Source organism: Triplophysa dalaica, chromosome 22 (assembly GCF_015846415.1).
Source record: "Triplophysa dalaica isolate WHDGS20190420 chromosome 22, ASM1584641v1, whole genome shotgun sequence".
Taxonomy (NCBI): Eukaryota; Metazoa; Chordata; class Actinopteri; order Cypriniformes; family Nemacheilidae; genus Triplophysa; species Triplophysa dalaica.
The window spans coordinates 2386512-2409030 of record NC_079563.1 but is presented as its reverse complement, the minus strand read 5'-3'; the positions used below and the strand labels follow the sequence as shown (position 1 = coordinate 2409030).

The window sequence follows — 22519 nt, the reverse complement described above, 5'->3', positions numbered from 1 at the left end:
TTCGTGTGGACAGGGCCTAAGACCTCTGGTTCATGCAACACAGATGACCGGGTTCAAACAGTCACTTTCAGTTAGAGGATCGCATTCAGGTGAAGATAAGGTTAGGTAATTAAATAACAAACTGCTGTTGCTAAAGTGGCCTGATTTGCATCCACTCAAATCACATTCTAACAAGTCCAGCTGTTTTAGAAGCATACTGAAGCGTAAACAGCTCCAATTGTTTCTGTGATAACCAAATTGCCAAAACAGTGTGTTAGTTAAAGCCATCTCACTGCAAACAGAAGAGCTCATTACTGAAAGGGTATTTATCTGTTAAAGCAGCAATAATCTGTATAATTGCTTTAATTATCCTGCCAATAAGAGCAACACAAATTCACAGCTCACACATTGGCTGTTAGCTCATACCCGTTATTTGCCCTAGAACTGCTGCCAGCTGCTGGTAATTATGTGCATAACAGTGGTTCGCTGTACCAGACTCAAAAGTGACTTTTACGTGTTAAGATTGTCTTTCTTTTATGTTAATTTTCAGTCTGTTGATGATATTGCATCTCAAACAGAAGAATTGCCTGTCTGAAAATACTTCAAGGACTATCATACAAAATTGTCTATGAACTTATTACAGTTATAACCCCCTCAAAGCAACTTTGTTTTTTTGCTTTGTGCAAGGCCACAGTAATTACAGAAAATGATTAATTCTATGTATTTTGCAAGGATCGAACCAGTAACCGCCCGTTGCCTTAACCACCTCTGCCATTTGAGGTCTCTTAAGGGTAACCTACCCGATCCCCTAATGTCCTGCATACGCTGACAATTGTCAGTGCTTACCATGGCTGGAAAACCTCACGTGAGCCTAATTAATTTTTCGCAGGGCCTTTGTGCTCCAGTTACCACTGCAGACCTTTGCCAAAGTATCAGGAAAAGGACTTCAGAAGACATCCAACACTTCACACTGGACAAGTCAGAGGGCAGTACACAAAAGAATCCATAAAGCCCATTGTAAAGGAGTCAGGTTCAAGTATAGGTTAGGACAATGTGTTAATTAGTTGCCCATAACTTATACATGATCGCTCTTTTCCTATGGCCAAAAATCAACAAAAGAGCGAATCAAGCAGAATAGCACAAAATGGGGGAGTCATTGTGTGGGTTAATAAGGTATAATACACGAAGAATTGAGTTAGTTAACCAGTCAGGTAGGGAAGCTACACATGGGGAGCTCGGAATGGAACAGTTTCATACATTACTTACATTACGGCCTTTTGGACGTTCCAGTTCGACCCCGGGTACCAACAGGCTTAAGCCAGACACCCATTTCTAGAATCCAAACAGGTTGAAAGCCTCCCGCGATTGAACGGCCGTTGAAATAAAGCAATATGCAAACCAAACGGGCCTATTTAGAATGCATTTCCAGTAAGTCAGTTTGTAAGTAAATAAGAAATTTTGGGAAATGTTTTTCTGGAGCGCATTAACAAGGCATCAGGGATTACGCAGTGATGCTGCCAAACCAGATGTAACTTCAAGACTAAATGCTGCATAAATTATGAACTATTACAGTGTTACTTGGAGAAAACACTTAGTGCCCATCCTGACCACAGAGATGAGTTTTAATGCGAGAGAAATGATTAACGAACGCTGCAATGTATCTCTGAGCTTTTAGCAATCCGTTTGCTCTGTGTGGTTTTTTCCTCAAATCAAATTGAATAAGACCCCTAAAGACCTAAACAAACAGTCATGAGACCCTGACTTAAAAGGAGGTTGGCTAAATCCCTTATAAAATAAAACAATATGAGACTGATATAATAACAGGTCTAATGCTAACGAATGTTTATATATTTCTTCATTTATATTAAATTTCATGCAGTTTAAAGTGCTGCTCTCTTTCTCTTATTCTCTCTCTTATGCCATCATCAGCTTTGTTATTTTAGCAAAGATTTTACGACATCCATATTTATTAGTCTCTTTTTTAAAAACTAACAGAATAAAGGAAATACAGTATGTACATAATATACTGGCACTAAGCACACTATCAGCTCTTTTGGAGAGACTGTCCTATTAGCCAGTGGATTTGAATTGGGGTTTTATTCCAATTAGGTTTAAGAGAGCCATGTTCCTGCAACTGCTTTTATAATTTACCGTTGATAAAAGACAAAATCTAATGGTGGCATTTGTATGAATATTTGAAGAGTTTGGTTCCAAAATTAGATGTTTTTTTTATTGTGCATTTCAATTAATATCAATCGAACTGCAGTTGGTTTGTTTTGATTTAAGCCATAATAACAAACAAAAACTGCTAACTAACACAATAAAAACATGATAACATAATAAAAAACATAATTTTTGAAAAATTTAGAGTTATCTCATTTTGGAAGCAAATTCTTCATAAAGACTACTGTACATAGATGCATACTCAAAATTGTTCAAACATTTAGTGTCACTTACTCATTCTTTACACTTTTTTCACATTTTAGAATCAACTTACAAAATATGTGGGATAGCGCAATTGTTGTTGACTTTAAAAATCTAAATAAATTAAAACTTATTTTTTAGCATTGTGCGTGTAATCACTTTTTGTCTAGAATTTGTAAAACGATTCTCTTATGTTATCAAGCAGCTTCGTGAGTTTTCACCTCTCTTGTTGGCTGCTTTTTCTTCATTATTTGGTTTATTTCATCTATTTATTTATTTAGGAAGGAAAACATTATGTAGGCACAAATGTCTTCAGATCAAAATATTTTTTCAAGATTATAAAATGAACATTTCAGTCCGTGACAGACATTTAGGAAAGGCCTGAAAGATTTCATAATTCGCTTCCACTTCAGCAACATCTTTACATTTATTTAAGATAAATTATCAACACAGTTCATTATAGCGACGAACATAGGATCTAGTTAGTTTTTTCCTTAGATGACGGTATTTCGGTTTGTTTGCCCGCATGTCTGAGAGGCTCGGACTTTAGTGACTCTCTTGCGCCCCCTGATGGCCATATAAAGAAAACACCTTTGAACTCGAGATTTAACACCAAATGAGTACAATTCACTTTTTCAAAAACATATATTTCGTCGTTTACGTTCAAGCTTAAAATACAAAAAAACAATCGTAAAATATTAGGCTACCTTGTTTAAAATTAGGTGAACCACTGCAAACCGTTGCCAAAGTAGCAGGGAAAATACTTCAGAAGAAAATAGCGAAAATAAAGTTTGTTCTACCACACATATTATCCATATGAAAAAGAAAGTAAACTTATTATATTGTACATTTTTCTGGAATTGTACCCTTCTAAAGAAAAGTGTAGGACAGATGGAAAATGTACAGTTGTTCATGAACCTACTACATCATTAGTAGACAAACCAAGTAACAAATATTAACAGATTAAATTATAAATTAATATAGATTTTGCATAGTTAAGTCTCACTTTAATATAAACCTTTTACTAATGTAAACATGTAATTTTACAAAAAAAATATTAACTCATTGCGAAATAAAGACAACAGTCATTACCATGAGAATTAAAACTTTTTATTAGTGTATTTATGAAGTCTGCATATGCAACACGCCTGAAAGCTTATCTCCTGAAGTTCACATACTACCAACACATCTCTCTAATGGTAAAACAAGCTCACCAACTGTTAAATGCTTTGCAACAAAAAAGAAAAGTAAATCATATGTATATGCATATACTTCTGGTCCACTTTAAGTTCCATTTGCTTTTCTTTCCACACCCAGTCTAAGATGCCAGCAGAACGCTCCCAGTGTTGTATGGCTGCTGCTTCGGGTTTAAAAAAAGTGGGCCACAACATCTTCATAAGATTTTACTAGATGCACTTAAAAGTACAATCGCTAGAGTAGAAAGATCAATGAAGGAAAATATGACAACTGGTGGGAAAGAGGGGAATGGTTATTTGATACGCCTTTGTCACTGCCACAACAAGTAAATAACAGACAGCTATATCATTCATAAGTAAAAGTTGTACAATGATCACACATACTTAAGTTGAACAGTTATCCTTGTATAAAAAAAGCAGCAACCTGATCCAAAGTCTTTTCCCCAGTTGCAAAACAAACAGAACATTTCAATGTTTTTGTAGCATTCAACAGCAGGCTGAATTTCCCCTTAAGATAACCATATGCTCCAGGGCAGCAAAGAATTCTGTTAAGCAGTTTTTTGGCAAGTAAATGTGGGAGAAGCACCTAAAAAGAAAAAACATTTTAGGACAATTGGTGTTTTTACCATCAGGTTAACCGGGACAGCGGCTTGAATTGTAAACCGAAAAGAAAGGTACGCTTGTAAAAAACGTCATGCTAAATAACCATTTTGATAGGACATTTTATTATGAAGTCATGTTCCTTTAAAAAGAGGGCATGATCTAAAAAAATATTTAATTCTAATAAAAAGGAAGAGAGCTTTAAAGATCTTAAATATATTTATATATAAAAATACATGAAAATACAAAAAAGTAGCTAAAAGAAAGATAAAAGGGAACAAAATCTTGAAGGATAACCTAGTTTATTAACACTTACAGCTTAAATACTTGGATTCACTTTTTTTGTCTTTTATTTTTTGAAAGATTTGGACTGTTTTAATAACCTTTAAAAGTCTTTGTTCGTCCTTAAAAGAAACGATTCTGTTGCAAGAAACCCGACTCCTAAACTGCAGCTAACTAGTGAATATTTAACCAGTTGAATAAAAAGTTAATAGGGAAGGATACCGCACAGGAGGAGGGTTAAAATTGAACTTTGTTTTTTGGCTTGTGTCACTTGCAAAACATTCCTAAGCATGTCTAACAGCAGCATACCTCAAATCAATGCAACATTCTTAAGTAGTGGTTTGGGGCAATTGAACAGATAAACAAAGGTTTAATTTGGCATTCGTTTCAGAAATTTAAGTCAAAAACCATGATCGAGTCATAATGTGCTAAACTGTCAATTATTTGACGTAAAACAAAGGATGCAACTTTTTGCCAGACAAAGTCTCTTTCTTAAACAACCAGATTGATTACCCAAAAAGATTCCCCCTTACAAGCTGAGCATTACGAGTATTCACTTCATCAGGGGGAGAAGAGCTTTACTGCTACATATGTGTGAAGTTATTTACTGCCTTCTTGAACTTTCACACAAAATACCTGCCTTCCCTCCTTTTCAAAACCAAAAAAACTAACAATAGAAATTTCAAATTCTACTACTAATACATTTAATATTGAGGGTTTATGAAAGAAAAGAGAGAATTAAAGGTGCATAAAGCTGATGTGACAGCAAGTGCCATGTTCAGGTCTGAAGAGCAAGATCATCGGGGTTCGGGGGGATTTAGAGATAGATAAAGGGTCACAAATACTATGAAAGAGAAAGGGGGATTATAGAAAGTCTGTTGTTCTCCGAGTTGTTGGTTGATGTGATTGTAGAGTCAGTTGTTTTGATGGGGGCAAGGGAAAGAGATTCATCAAGGCGATTAGGACATACTGGAACAGCGTACAGAGGGCGACCCCATCTGGGTCAGAACCTTATCCAGCCACTGCAGCGGACCGTTCAGGTGCAGTTCGATCCAGCAGGGTGTGCTCGTCACTGTCTGCCGTCTGCCAAACAGGTTAGAATCAACTTATGTTTAACGGAGCAAGTGTGGTGTACCATAACATCATGATTTAACTCTACCATGTTCTGGCACTGTCAAGCCTGCTATTTGTACACATTTTGAACAAAGATGTACTAGATGATATGATAGGACACTTGGGGGGGGATAAATACCTGTATTCAGCTCCCCAGCCTTTGACAAAACTCATGCGAATAGTGCACATCCTGGTCAACTGATATACAGCCTCAAAGCCTTGGTTCACAGACTGGGCCAGTAGTGCAGCAAACTCCTGGTTATTAAAGATCTTCAGGTTACAGCCTAGGAAAGATGGCTTGGCATCATTATTATTAAACATAAATGAACAAATTAGCATAGCAGGAAACATGGGTATTGTATCTTACCTGGGGGGATTTTACAGACTGTGGCAGGGTGCCAGCCATACCTCTGATTACAGTTAGGGCTTTGAACGAAAATGGCACTGTCGCTAAGACATTCGGCAAACACTTCCCCACCAATGTAATACAGCCGGACCCCTCGTCCTGAAACACAAACACAGCATAAACAACCTTTCCAATGCAGCAGTGGATTTGTTTTTTAATAACAGACCAGACTACGCAGTGTTGAAATCAGAGTTATCCAGCAAAATTGTATTCAATGTTTCATAAATTGAGCTGCAACAGCCAAAAGAAAATGGGGTTATTGTTGTATCAATCTCAGATGACCCTTTCTGCCTTATTATTAGCCAAGTTACAACTGTGTATGCAAGTCAGGTTTGCAAGACTATGGGCCGTGTACCTATGTGTCTGCGCGTCATCTCCACAGTTGCATTGCGGTTGACGTTGGACAGCAGCCCAAGGCAGAAGCGTTCAGAGTTTGAGGGGTCTGTGAAGCCGTCCACGGTGAGGGAAGGCTGAGAGGCGTGAAATGTTTCCCCGACACGCTGGTTCAGCTCATAGTAAGCTATGGAGCACCAGAACGCAGGCTCTGAATAAGTCACAGGCTGCAGGTCTGAAACAAATAAAATTAAACTATGAATCAAGGCTTTGAAAAAACAAACTATTTCTTAAGATTCTGTATTTTAAAAAGTATAAAATGTCAGATATTTAATCTGTATGAACTGTGTGCTTATGACTAGGACACATTGCTATCGGCCGATAAGTGTTAATTGTTCATGTTACTATATTTGTCCGGTAAGAAAATTAGGCAGATATATTAAAGCAAATAAATAGTTAATTATTTTCTCCAGCGGAACCATTTTAACCCCACGCTGCTCACCAGCGTCATGAATTGCGCCTTCCGCATGACATCAGACGTTCACATCTAGACAATAGTCTATGCACACTGTTTTAGAGTTTGTGTTAGGGGAGAAAGTTCTGAGTCGGATGTGTGGGAGTTCTTTACTGGAAGAAAACATTAAAAAAATATTTTTGTAGGAACTGCGAAAGTGACATAATGCGAGGATTTAGTAGAGCAATGCACAATAATGGAGCAAGAGGCACTTTTATTATAAAATAGCACCTAATTCAAGCATTCATGACAGTGTAACATCCATTTTACGATTGCAGTCCACAAAGTAATTACTCAAAGTAATTATTTATTTATTTACATTGGATTTTGTGTAAGAGAATCATACATTATCATTGTGGTCAGCGTGGTCTTGCATAAGCAATGTCAGAAAGTCCATGACAGAACGAACATTGGTGCTTCCTGACGGAGCCTAAAAGCTTACGGACACTGTCTTTCAGTCGTGATCATTCTCTTAATGCTATTAGAACAACACTGTCGATGTGGAAACCTTAAGTAGGTATTTATGTAAACAAAAGCTTATGGTTTGTGGCAGATCAGTACTTAAATGCTTTACTTAATAGAAAGATCTGATTCGTCATTAATATAAATGTATCCTGTGATTCCACAATGATTGTGTGTACTTTTGTACACCTGATTCAACTTGTGAATCCTTGTTAGGTTCTATTTCATTTGGTTGCATGTTCTCCGTTTAATTGACGGTATTCAATAAAAAGCCTTTTACAAACTTCATGTTATTGTGTAATATTACAATCATAAATAGTTTGTGGCTTTGAGACCACTGTTTTCTATGGTGCTCTGGAACATCTATATATTTATGTATATATAATCCCAAAAGATATTTTCAGTAGTCTGAAGTCAACAATTTAAAATAAAAGCTGCTATTATTGTATTTATTTGCTTTTGTGTTAGGCCAATATGTTGTTTTTTGGCCCCTAGACAAGAAAATGATCTGTTAACGATATTGGGCAAAAAAATCCTCCTCGGTGCATCCCTACTTAGGACTAGACAACATGGCTACATAACAAAGATTTTTTTGCCTTTTGACAAACTTCTGTATGCAAATAAGTGGATACTGAACCGAGGATAAAAATTCAAATCAAGCTCATAGCCAAATGTTTCATATTGCGGCAACACCACATTTACAAGTTTTCTAAAACTCACACCAAAACATCAAAGATGTTACGCAGTGCTTACCCATGCCATGATTAACCGGTGAAAGTGTACTCGGAGAAAGTTCTGCAGGAGAACCTGACAAGATAAGCAAAAACACAACAAAACTAATCGCAACATGCAATACCGGTCCAACATCTGTAAAAGTTTCCCTATCATTCAGTGTTAAGTATTATACTAATGAAGATTATAATTGAGGAAAAGTAATTGGAGCTCAAAATATAAAGCAAAATACACTTTCTGTCTCACATGACTTCACTGTGGGAATGTACCTGTGTCCATACTTTGATTCATCTGCTGGTCGCTGGCTTCCCCATCCTCACTGATGTATCCCGGCGGGGGGGTTTCTGAATAGATTTGACAAATATCATACAACTTTTAAACTACACAACACAAATTTACAAAACAATCACAATGGAACAACGGCATGTAAAGCTCATTATGGGAAATATCTTTACCTGGTATGTAGTTGTTAGGGGGCTCGATGCCCGTCGGGAAGTTGGTGTTTTCAGGTATGGAGTTGGTGTAGTCGTCAAGAGGTGGCAACTCGGTCAGGATCTCCGTGTGTCTTGGCACAAGGACTGGAGGAAGGACTACACCAGAAGGTGAGTTCAGAATCAACAGGTCAGTGCTAGTACTCAATGCACAAAGAGAACATTCCTTGCGATGGCTTGAAATGGAGATTAGCCATTGTCTGTTTATGCAGTTCTGCAGTGGGACCAATTTAACGTTTGTCTAGCTTCTAGCATTATCTTCTAGATTCACGTATGTAAACAAACCTTAAAGCATAGTTATACATTTCTATATGCAAAACAGCTAAGGGTATGTTCACATATGGCATGTTTGGTTTGCAATTGCTCTGTTATTGTGGTTTATTTGAGTAAATTTAAACGTTGCCATCTGAACTCTTCTGCGCACCAAACAAGCTTTGTGGTTTCGAATAAACTCTTGCGCGGTCCGAATTGAAACATGAACGCAACAAAGACCACATGCATCTACACTAACCAAAAACTGGAATATGGTAAAGTAAAATAGTGACAAATGTGCTTGAAGCAAAAAGACATACTAAATAGCACCAACTTAAAATGCAAGCACTGTTAATACAATGCAATACAATTTTTTTAAGATTCTGCAATTCAACATGGTTGCATATTTAAGATGTTAATTTTTCACATTGAAAAATTTCACACAGTTCCAACATTTAAAAATTCAATAATCAAAATTCTAATTTTAAATTTCATTAACTTTTTTTACTTGTTTTAAAATATAACTTTTAATAATAGACAGACCATTTTTAGTACATATTATTCCGATTTTAAAAAAATTTAGTGGTTCAAATTCGACTTGAAATTCAAATGTGAATTTCACATCCCGGGATCCCAGGAGAAGCAATTGAGTGCTGATTCCGCCGATGCATGATCTCTACCTGCTGCCTGACCGCTTCAACAGCAGGTGGTTTAAGTCTGTTCTGACGAAGACCAAAGTAAGAAATTCAGATACTTTTTTTTGTATGCCACACAGTCCACTCATCTGCTTGATCAAACGCACGCATTACCCCCTTGGTTAAGATGGTGTGGGTTAAGTAGGTATGTACCTGAAAAGTGCCAGCAAAACACATGTGTATCATATGCACGCAAAAGGTAATTTCTTTAGCTCATCAAATACAAACATAAAACTGTGCTATTGATCACCACCATCTTAAATCATCTAATAATGGTTTGAGCTTCAGGGATGAGAATTTTTTAACATGTAACAGTGAATTAATGAACCATACGGTGTATTGATTAAATGTCTCAGAAAACAAGACAACAAAATTTTAAAGCATTACATTAGTTACATAACACAATCACAATAAACTTAAAATAAATCATTTTATTTTGGTATAAAACTAAAAAGAAAATAGCAATAAATATAAATTTTAAACAGAAAATAGTTGTAATTGAAATAATAGTGCAAACAGATGTAAGAACAGGCCATCAACTATTTTCGAACTGAACGTGAAATAATATACAATCTTTTTTTAAAAATCTAAGAATACAATATTTTGTAAATTTAACTTTACAACACCACTTAATGAGAAATATCAATGGAAATAATTATGCCTACTTTTCATCTGAAAAGTTCAGAACGTAAACAAAATAGAGCTAATTATAGCCTTTTCTGTAAACAAATTAATTAAAAAATAATCTGGTATAATGCAACAATAAAGACACCTACCTAACTCGCGTCATTGTTTCAATGTTAGGTCTGGTACATATATGAGAAATAACCTTTATTAAAAAGGTGTAGGCTATACTAATTTGAGTCATCTGGTTTGATCATTAAGCGTTTTTGCACGGTACATCGGCAGCGATGGCGTGGTCCGTGGATGCTAAACTTTACAAGACATAATTAGGTTAATGCCGTGAGTGATTGACATTTAAGCATTTCATGAACAGACAGCAACTGAAGCAATTTGGCATATAGTCACACTCCCATGTTTGTGTGTGGCACATTATTGGAAAACACAAAAACCAACAGCCTGCAACAGTTTGTATCTTTGCACTTAAAAACCATCTTATAGCTGTTGGATCCATAACGCCGTGAGGGATCTTGCTTAGCTGCACAAGAGGTTTCTAGATTGGTCTAGATGGGTTCTAAAGAAAGTGCTGATTATTTTTATCTGGTCTATTTTATCTGGCCTGTTCAAGAAGTTTGCTTGGCTAAAAGATCAGTTTTTCTGTCTCGTATTAACAAAATAAAAAATGACTAACGTTTCCACAATTCCATAACATCCAGCATTTTCTGAGAGTCGCAAATTGAAACAAAATCATGTGAGGAAATTAAAAATAAAGTTTGTAGAAATTGCTTCTACGTCATATAAACAGAAGTGCAAAGTAGAAGAGTAAGCGTTAAAATCAGAGCAGTTGTTAATAAACTGGTAGTTGAGATCTGACCACTTTAAACACAAAAAAATTCCTATACATGCTGACTATGCATAATATTTATGTGAACATGATGTGCTGAAGTAAAAAATAACTTAATTACGACAAGCCAGAGCAAGAGGGCAGTCAAAGTCTGAGCATAATAGGAAGTTGGAAGTGCAAGTAAAATTTCTGAAAATGTTGATGATGCATAAGAACAGATAAGTGAGAAAAACATAACAAAAAACTTAATTGAGCAGATGAGTGGACTGTGTGGCCAGTATACCGACTTGCATCATCTGCTGGTTAAGCTGTCAGACAGCAGGTAGAGATCATGCATTGGCGGAATTGGTGATCTATTGCTTCTGGGATTCCCGGATGTGAAACTTTGAATTTCAAGCCACATTTGAACCACTTACTCGGGGAGGCAAATTTTAACCCGAAAAAATATTAACTGAACATTTTTGTTATTCTGTTCTGCATCATGTTCAGAAAAAAGTGTGTCATTCTGGTTGTAAATCTCTTCACATCCTGACAGATAAATACATTCTGGCGAATATGGCATCCCACTTCACGCAGACATCATACGTCATCAGCGCACTCACGTCCGCTATGTCAATGTAGGGAGAATGGCAGAGAAGCAGCAACACCTAACTTGCCGGCGGAACTTTATTTCACAGTGTCATGTTACACAAGCGACAAATTGCTACATCAAACTCATATGTAAACATTTTTTTTTACTACAGTAATGTAATTCACTTTGTACGGCAATGTTTTCTCACCGGTAAATGTCCCATGTGTCTCGCCATAGCGCCCTCCAACAGCTTCTGATCTGTGCGCCTTCATGTGTTTTGGAGGAGGCATGGCTCCGCACGGCGATTCGCATAGAGGGGGATCATGATTTCTGTGCTAGCAGGCTAAAGCTAACACCTTAACTTATGATGCATTCTGCCTTTTAAATTTCATTAAACGTTGTATTTTAAAACAAGTTGACATTTTTAAAGGTGAATTTTGATTATAGAGTTTTTACACAGTGAAACTGGGTGTGAAATGTTTCAATTTGAAATAGTCACAGCTTAAGTGTTCAACCATATATTGAATTGCAGACTCTAAATACGCAAGCGCTGGTAATGCCACAGGTTTATTTTTGATTAGTAATAATTCAACATGCTTTTCTGCTTCAAAGACTATTGGCATTATAATACTTCCATACAGGAAACGGTAACAAGACGTGACCCTGAAAACCAAGGAGTGTTTATAACATCTAAGCTTGTGCGTGAAAAAGAGGAATTCCTGGCGTTGTTTTGACTGCTTTAAAGACAGACTATGACGTCTTCGTGAGTGATTAGCTTGTTAAAACTACCATCATATGTGCAAGCATACATAGAGCATGTATTACATGGCACACAGCATTGTTTTTAATGTCTGGTAAATTATGTAACAAAAATAACCAAGAGAACCGAACTACAAGTATGAACACATTCTTAATCTTTATGAAAGGGATAGCTCACCTTCTAAATTAACATTTTGTCATTATTTACACGCCATTTCAAACCTGTATGACTTTCTTCCGTGGAACACTAAAGAAGATATTTAGAAATAATTTGGTAACAGAATACCGTTAATCCCCATTGACTTGCATTGGTTTTGAGTCCATACAAATAGAAGTCAATGGGGACCAATGTTTTTTGGTTACCAGCATTTTTCCAAATATCTTCTTTTGTGTTTTTCAGAACAAAGAAAATAACACAGGTTTAAAATTACAACTGGGTGAGTAAATGATGAGAGAATTTTCATTTTGAAGGTCAACTACTCCTTTGAGCAGTTCAGGCATTTGTGTGTCTAAATATTTTAAGGACATGTGAACGTGGGTGCTTTCATAGGCATAAGGCTTATGCGTCACAAAATATGTTTGCTATAATTGCGGATCAAATGAATTTTGCGATTTAACTCAAAATCAGAGAAACTCTGCGAAAAAAAACTTTGCTACTTGAGAATTTCGATATATAGAATCTCAAAAACTGTGAATTTTTTTTTTCTTACATATTTCAGCAAGCACTGAACATTCTTAACCTGAATGCTATTGCTACTACTATCCGCTAGATGTCACTTTTCTTTTTACAACGGGTGGAAGTTACAACAGGGAGCGTATCATTCATTAATTACTTAATTAACATGGCGGATGCAGCCGTTAATATCATCTTCACATAAAAGGCAGCAGTTAATTTGATTGCAAATTTTTTGTTAAACTGTCTCTCAAATGTAAAATAATCTGTTCTGTTTCAATATATACCCAAGTGTGTTTAAAGTTTAAGATACAGGTTTGCGGCTCTTCATTGTGCTTTTGAATCGGAATATCAGAATCGATACCCAGCCCTATTGTGTCCAAGCCTTTACTTTTTTCTCCTGGTGTGCAAAATACTATACTACATGAAAACAGCAAATCTTCAAATACTAAATTAAAAATAGTCATACTTTACAAAAATAATTTTATTTTCTGCATTAAAATACATATTTTAATAAAAATGCATAAAACATAAAAATGACACTTAGTTTACCAGGTTATTCTCTGAGAAAATATCCCTTTTCTATAAAAAAATCTTTTTGTACTTGCCCCAAGTCTGATAGATTTTTATAAGGCCATCATTTTTTAAGACTCATTTTTTGGTAATCCAACCTATCCTTTAATAGGATAATTATATAACCAACAACATTCATAAAACAACCAGAGAAAAAATATTTTCATACCCGGTGTCTCCACCCGTTGGTAGTGGTAGGGATTAACGCAGACTTCATCCTTCTTGAGGTTGAAGGCATACTCGCAGGTTTCGATGGCACGCAGCTCGTGGTGGCTGTGCAGGTCGGGCCATCGCCACAGACGGCAGTAAATGACATGAGGCAGACCTTTACGGTGAGACACCTGCAGACGCCCATCCAGAGATCTGACCCGAGCGTCCCCAGAGAGAGAATCGAGAGAAATGGAGAGGAAGACGTGCCAAATGACAAGAGGAAGACATGCATGGATGGAGGGAAGAGCAAAGAAAGCAAGATCAGACAAGAGAAACGTTATTCGTCCATTATGCTTAAAATATCGAAAAATGTGCTTCAATTAAATATTAATAATGTTGTACAGCAGTGGTTCTCAACAGGTGAATTGACAAAACAATATTAAACAAATGATTCAAACTAACAATATAACCCTGCAATGGTTGTTAACAAGACTTAAAAATGGGGTAAAACACACTTTCCATATTTTGTTATCAGCCAAGGCTTTCCATTCAAGCTCTATCAGACTATTTTGGCACTTGGCAGAAGCTACACAAAATACACAGTATGGAAAAGTTAAAAGTTAAGTTTACATTTGCATATAAAACAATTTCGGTATTGCACTAGGTCTATACTTGATCAACAAAACTAAGCAAAACCAGCTGAGAACCACATTTTCATAATTCATAAGTTTGCTTTTCTAAAGAGAGTTTTTTTTCTTCAAAAATTAACATTGCGAATTAAACTTCTACAATAATGTAAATTTGCTAAAGAAGGAACACTTTAATCTAATCCAAGTTTAACAACATGTTAAATAGATGCCCAGAGAGCCCCTTGTGCTCTTTCATCCCCACCTGTGGCCCGTGGGGTGAGTGTGGCACAATGTCAGAAGATAGTCACCTGGTTTGGTCAGGGTAGCTGTAAAGGCCTGAGGTATCCCACTGTTCTATCGTATTTGGTGTACTCAGTCCCCAAATTTCAGAGCAATTGCTGTGCACAGAAAGTAAAATAAAACAAACAAACAAAAAAAAGAACACAAAGAAACAAAAAAATGATAAACATGGGGCATGATTCATTCAAAAATACCAAGATGAAGTACAATGGGGGAAATCGAAGGGCACTGTTTCTTTTATTGGAGATGTTCCGTGCCATTCACCTCTCTTTGGCAAACCACACAGCCCACCTTGAATAAAAGAAGCCACTCTGATGGAGAATTCACATACAACAGTGAGATGATAAAACCGAAGAGGAACTGACAAATGTATTCATACTTAAAGTGCATTACCTCCAACATGCACATTATAAAATGGAACAAACAGGGCAGTTTAAGTTTTATAAAAGACGTTTCAACTGGATTGGATTTTGGTTGGAGTTCACATTAGATATTAACATTACATCATGCAGCACAGGACAAGAACCTACAACCTATTGTTGTTAACCACATCAAGAAAGCGAATGCCATCAATCCGACACACATGGGGTGAAAGACAGACATGTTGAAGTGACAGTGACAGGACTCGCACAGACTTTGACTGTGACATAATGTTTTGGCCCCCTGTGGTGTACTAGCATGAAACAAGCTGGACTCGAAAGATAGAGAGTCAAAAAAAGACAAGGCAAACTCTTATGAGATGCATGTTATCTTATCACATGAGCACTAAAAAAGCCTTTTATAAATACTTTGAACTTTACACTTTATTTGGTGCAAGAATTATATATTATGTTTTCAAATATAAACATACGCTGTGGTAGCAACCATATGGAGAAGGCCAAGCTAGTTTTTTTTGTAACACTACTTTTCAGTGCTCTTGTTACATGTACTCACTAAAGTAGCAACAAACTGTACAAATTTACAAGCAACCAATTTTTATCCTAACCATACCATACAAAAAAAAATTTTTGGGCCCTATGATTTCCACCGTGCGGAAAACATTAACTGAATCGCAGAATCCAGGCAAAAAAAAAAAACGCAGAATGACACAAAATCTGGCATGTGTATTATTTCCCAACCAGAAAGTAGCGCTGAATGGCTAACAAAATTACAATTGTGCTATCAAAAACAAAAAGAGTGGCACAGTTGTGTGTACAGCATCCACGTCTCACTATTTTTTCCCTGTATGATTCCAAGTATCTACTGTAGGTTTTTATTACAGTTTGTAAGTGAATACTATAGTACACTAAAGGACAGAAAACATAGAATTCAGAAAAAATAAATTAGGTGAAAACTGATTTTATAGGACCATTCAATTTACATGCTTCATTGGTTCTGAAAAAAAATACTAAAAACATCAGTTTAACACCCAGATCTCAGGCATTTACACTCAGGGGGGGAAATTGTTATCTTAATGTATTTGATGTAATAAATTCTTTGATTTTCGATAAGTTTTGATTGTCTGTATTTCTGCCATTTGCCTCTTGTGTAAATTTGTTAGTTTGATGGTGACACTATTTCCAGATTTTTCCAGCAGAAATAAAGGGTAGATTGACTAATTTAGGCACTTGTGACCCTAGTAAAATGTTGAGTGGCTTTAACAGCACTGAAAGCATTTATCAAACTAACAAATCAGCATTAAAACTTTTAAGGGAACAAAAGGAGTGCATAAAAGAACCCATGGGGAAAACATTAACATTTAAGTGGGTTATCCGATCGTTGTGTGCATCACTAACCCTCATCCTGTAAACCTGCTGCTACCTGCAGGCAAAAGTTAATGACACTGACCCTGATGTAATGTTGTCACCCGAGATATTGAGTGATGCTTGCTCAAAGTAAAGCGGGGAAAATAAGTATTTGACACATCGGCATTTTTATCAGTAAGATGGTGTATCCATCAAGCCAAATAGTGAATTCATACAAAGAAATCAGAACATTTAAGTAAACAAGTTCAGTCATAATAAATAAAGTGAAATGACACAGGGAATAAGTATTGAACACATGAAGGTAACAAGGTGCAAAATGGCATAGAAAGTCAGGAGATCAGCTGAAATCTGTCAGTATTAAGAGAGAAACCCTGCCCCCATCAGTACTAATTGATATCAGCTGCTTTAATCCTAATTGATGGCCTATAAAAGGCTTCTCATTACCTAGGAGGCACACAGGAAAGACTTCATGATGGGTAAAAGCAAAGAACGCTTTGTAGATCTTCGTAATCTTATCGTTGAAAAGCATTTTGATGGGAATGGTTATAGGCGCATTTCCAGAATGCTGAATGTTCCTGTAAGCACTGTGGGGGCCATTATCCGAAAATGGAAAGAGAATCAGTTCACCATAAACTGGCCACGATCAGGTGCTCCACGTAAGATCTCTGTCCGAGGAGTCCAAAGAATAATCAGGAGAGTTCTCTAAGAGCCAAGAACCACTCGGGCAGAACTTCAGGAAGACCTTGCATCAGCAGGTACTGTTGTTTCAAAGAAAACTATAAGTAATGCACTGAACCGCCATGGCATCCATGCACGCTCACCACGCAAGACTCCATTGCTGAACAAAAAGCATGTTGAGGCTCGGTTAAAGTTTGCGAAAGAGCATTTGGAGAAGCCTGTGGATTATTGGGAGACTATATTATGGTCAGATGAAAGCAAAATTGAACTTTTTGGCAGTCATTCTACACACCATGTTTGGAGAAGAAATGGCACTGCCCACCACCCCAAGAACACCATACCAACAGTTAAGTTTGGGGGTGGAAGCATCATGGTTTGGGGTTGCTTTTCAGCAAGGGGTACTGGCAGACTTCATTTTATTGAAGGCAGGATGAATGGAGAAATGTACCAGGACATTCTGGATAAAAATCTGCTGACATCTACCAGAAAGCTGAAAATGAAAAGAGGGTGGACATTTCAGCAAGACAATGATCCCAAACACAAGGTCAAGGACGCAATGAAGTGGTTTCAAAGAAAGAAAATCAAGCTGCTTGAATGGCCCTGTCAATCACCTGACCTAAATCCCATAGAAAATCTATGGCGAGAACTGAAGATTTAAGTTCATAAAAGAGGTCCAAGGAACCTTCAAGATTTAAAGACCATTTGTGTGGAAGAATGGGCCAGAATCACTCCTGAGCAATGCAGACGACTGGTCTCTCCATACAAGAGGCGTCTAGAAGCTGTAATCACCAACAAAGGCTTTTCTACAAAGTATTTAATAAAGTGTGTTCAATACTTATTCCCTGTGTCATTTCACTTTATTTATTATGACTGAACTTGTTTACTTAAATGTTCTGATTTCTTTGTATGAATTCAGTATTTGGGTTGATGGCTACATCTGGTGGAAATGTTGTGTCAATAGCCCACTTAGAAATCCCCTTACTGATAAAAATGCTGATGTGTTAAATACTTATTTTCCCACCTGTATATTGTGTCCTTTTTCAGGAGTTTAACATTTCATGAAGTCTTATGAACACAAAAGTTCTTGTTTGCACTTTTTAAAAGATTTACATTCACATGACAACAATTTTTAAAACGATCGGTGTTTACATTAGAGGTCGACCGATATGGGTTTTTCTCTGGTCGATTTTTTTAAATCAGGCCATCGGATGGTCGATATATGAGGTCGATATGTTTGGACGATTTTCTTTGTTCCACCTTAATCTCATAAAATTTAACAGTGAAGTAATTAGAAGTGATACAGAATATTGCTTAAATTAACCATTTATTGAAGACATGTCTCTTCAAATCAGTGCACTTGATTGAGAAAGATTCAGTAAGTGTTTATAGCAGGGTACAAGATGGTAATCTAATTCATAGTAATAATACATTGCTCAAAACTTTTTAGCACTTTCTAAAACTGTTCTGAAGCATGCTTTTTGTTTATGTTTGTTGGCAGACACTGCTATTTGTCAAATGGTCATAATCTAAGTGAAAAAAAAAAAAAAAAATATTACACAGCCTGCTGCTTTTAGTTATATTTAGCTTTAATCATTTTGCAGTTTCATAGGAAAAGCCTGAAAGGAAATTAAAGTAGACGATTTAAGCAGGAATGTTTAGCGAGCACGATTTAGCCAGTGGTTTCTCGTCTTTTAAAGCGGCCCTAACACACAGGGTTTCTGCCAATCTCATATTAATCTCGAGTACGTCTAGAGTAGTATTGCATACATCGTATTTTCGAAGAGAATTTAGTTTGATCACATTTATAAAAGATAGATACAGCTGTACGATTACTTTCGAAATCATATGGCACATGTGCGGGGAGGGTTAGGCTGAACTAAAGCACATTGTCAACAAAACACAGACATCAGTTTCACTCTCCGCATGCGGTTCATGTCCGGCATCTTTTAACGCTGGGATGGCTCCATATATCGGATTCAAGCGATCTCCAAACCTTGCGTTATATCCACCATTTATATAACATTCATAGAAAAATAGATACAAAACAGTTTTATATGTTTGAAAAAAACTTTCCGAAACCTGTACGGTCGTTGGGGGAGTGTATTGAGCACAGAAAAACTACGTAATAAACTTGTTTTTTGACAAGTTGACCATGTTAAGCATGAGAAGACATCACATTGTAAATACGTTTAACATTGTAAATAAGTCAGAATGCATGACAAATCGTTGCAGCACCCCTTTAACAAGGCATGGCTGCAGAGTGCAAGTTAATTCGTCTCACACGCAGCCTCAGGGAGTGAAATTCTCCGGTACAGAAACAGTATTGCTAGCATTTTAGTTTATCTAGCTATACAATGAATGCCGACTACTGTAATAATTGAGTCGCTGGGCTCCTCGCCATGTAATCGATCAAAAACACATAAAAAGTTTTTGGTCGTAAAAACGATCCCTCAGTTGTCAGTGTTCATCTGGGACCAATGGAACAGGGGCCATTGTTCTACTGGTTATGTTTTGATTCAAGAAATGTGTAAATTATACATAAATGAAATTAGTAAATATATTTTAATTTCTTTCAAAGTGGGATGCAATTTAATGACGGTAAAAAAGTCTAACTGTTATTCGTTTAGTTTCATCTAACTAGTTCAGCTATTTTTTACAGCATGCATGAGTTTGTCAACTCAACCTTATTGATAGTAAAACTTTAATGCCCAGCAATGTTGACAGAAAAATACGAGAAACCATTAAAACAAGTGAAACCAGTTAACATGAACTCACATGAACTGCTGTAGGGGGATGTGATCTAAATTTCAACACAAGTACATAAAAGGTTTCCCAATGCTCTTAAAACACCGATGCTGTCACACAATCACAATAATTTATTAATCCTTCAATAATGAGTAGAGCAGATGTGTCAAGCATTATGCAAATTAATGACCAAAGATTAGAAGCAATTCTATAAACATGACCCTATTTTATATCACTTGTGATTTAAATGATGATATCTTCTTTTTAACAATAATAGGATATGAGACTATAACAAATAGACCAGCCCTAAATATTACCGTTACCATAAATACATATGTTTATGTTTAAGATTTGTGCTTACATTCCGCTGGCTCTTATTTGACTCTGTAGTATTACGGGACCTTCACACTGGACGCAAAAAAGCGCTGGGATAAAACAACAGATTCCTTCACAGTACTTGCAATCATTCCTGTAGCGAGGAAGCAAAGATTTTTTCAACCAATGTTAACAGGGAACATATTATAGCATTGTTATTTGTATTTCGTTTTATTCGTTTTAGAAGATAATTAAAGTGGGTTTGAATCCTAGATAACATACAAACTACAATGTATGTATGCAATACACTCTAGTTATAAATATAACATAGCCCAAATATAACTTTTGAAAAAAATTATGGAAATAGTCATATCAAGTGAGTACATTTTAAAGTTAGTTCTAATACCACAAATGCGCCATTTATAAACCACCAAGAATTGCTTAGTGCAAAACCATCTTTTGCCAATTTTACACTTCACTTGAACATGATCCATTTCATGTAGTTTATCAAGTAATTTAACCTTGGAGCAAAAATTTAATTACATTAACTATGGCCTAAAGCATCAATTATTGAGGTCCGAGAATGTTTGGAAAAATGGGGAAAAGGACCTCAGCTGGACAATTTTTAAGACTGAATCTCTTGGATAAAGTGCTAATAGAATTATTTATGCAAGAATTTGGCAGACTCTTTTATCCAAAGCGGCTAACAGTGCATTTTAGTCAATACCAGTATTAGTAGCATGTGTAACTTTGTTTTGTAACTTTATTCACAATTGTACAAGTTAGCTGCTATGTAGTATGTATGTTTCTGCTTAGTCAACAAATTCACGTGTAGGTGGAAGCTTATGCAGTGACAGTATTTACGACTAGGGATGCACCGATACTACTTTTTCCTTGCCGATTCCGATATCTGGATTCTGGGTAACGGCCGATGCCGATCCTGATCCGATCTGATACTAGCACTGTTTTTCAAAGTAGAGTTGCATATTTTATCTTTTATTGCCAGAGGTGGATAGTTCTTAAGCATGTTTACTTTCAAGTACATTTTAAAATATCTGTACATTATCAGAGTACTTTGGACAAAAAATACTTCCCTACAGTATGAAGCACATCATACTTATTCCACTACAGTCCATAAATAAATGGTTTTTTTTTTACTTTAAATCCATGAGTACATTAAAATCTATCAATTTCCTTTTCTTAAGTATTTATACTTTTAGACGTAGAAAAGTATGATTTTTTAATGTAATTAAGTGCTGTATTAAACTTACAAAACAAAAATGTGGTCTCATAAAGTTAAGATACGTGCAAAATGTTTAACAAATAAATCCGTGTTTATTACGCAAAACTATCACAGTATAAAATTCTCCAAACTCGCTCATGCACATACTGGACAAAAAATGATGCGCTTAATACATTCGCTTTTACGTTATTTAAAGTCATGCGCATTGGAAGCAGAATGATGCGCTTAATGCACCCGCTTCCCTCACCAGCATCCCGGATAGTGATGATCCTGATGTCGCGGGGATCTTTGCTTCCAAAGTTCAAACAGTTATAACACAAAGTGAATATATATGTTATGTGTTTAAATCATATACATTGCATCCATCCTAAAGTTAAAAAAATAGTTATTGTGTATGAATGACGCATAACATAGACCGCTTCAAGTGATTGAATCTAAAATCGTTACACTCGGCGAGTAACGTCTCCGGCTAAATGCATTTTAAACAAAACCACAGTCTATTATCTATGATTATGCGAGTAACGTCCTGACTGTTCCCGGACACACGCATGCTGGATGGAGATTGACAGATGACCGCACCAGCGGAGGTCAGAGTTATTTTATTTATGCTTTATTGGTTTATTCATGACATAAAGCTATCAAAATACATGACATCGAATACAGTGCATGACAACTTTTATGGTAATTTCCTGATAGTTAATCCTTTTTGAAGCTGTAGAGTAACATCCACTGGTATCGCAACGGATCGGACTGAAGAGAACCCGTCAGTCAGATACCCGATCCAGCAAAAAAGACCCGTATCGGCCCCAATTCCGATCCAAAGATCGGATCGGTGCATCCCTATTTAAGACATTGATAACAAACAATTGCGCTCATCAATCACATGGGGGAACCATACGCCAAAGTTCTCTAATGTTGCCTTAAAGCACTAATAACAAAAAAGTTATGAAAGAATTTTAATAAGTCAAACCATTTAAATGTTATGCAAATTAATACACTTATTTAACTGTATCTTCTAAATTATTGAATGTATCCTAATGTCAATTAATTTTTTTGTCATCAGGGTATGAGATGATTAATACGAAATTTGGTGTTAATTGGACAAATGGTCTAGATTAGATTTAATTCTTAAATTAGATTTAATTCTTAAAATCACTTTTACTATTGATTGCTATCAAAGTGTGAAGAGACCAT

At 36.2% G+C, this 22519-nt stretch overlaps 1 protein-coding gene across 5 annotated transcripts in view; it reads right to left on the bottom strand.

The window, feature by feature from the left end:
- Positions 1–3497: 3497 nt before the first annotated feature.
- The window catches only part of smad2 (SMAD family member 2), a 28572-nt gene continuing 9550 nt past the window's right edge, over positions 3498–22519 (bottom strand). For 3 of the 5 annotated variants that reach the window (XM_056735993.1, XM_056735995.1, XM_056735994.1), the window contains 9 exons: positions 14608–14697; positions 13690–13883; positions 8497–8631; positions 8311–8385; positions 8063–8116; positions 6356–6568; positions 5962–6099; positions 5734–5878; positions 3498–5564 (listed from right to left, as the gene is read on the bottom strand). In XM_056735993.1, coding sequence (XP_056591971.1) covers positions 5441–5564; positions 5734–5878; positions 5962–6099; positions 6356–6568; positions 8063–8116; positions 8311–8385; positions 8497–8631; positions 13690–13883; positions 14608–14697 — 1168 coding nt within the window. In that variant the 3' untranslated portion in view covers positions 3498–5440. The remainder of the gene's footprint in view (positions 5565–5733; positions 5879–5961; positions 6100–6355; positions 6569–8062; positions 8117–8310; positions 8386–8496; positions 8632–13689; positions 13884–14607; positions 14698–22519) is intronic. The other 2 variants (XM_056735992.1, XM_056735997.1) reach the window with 2 other exon arrangements.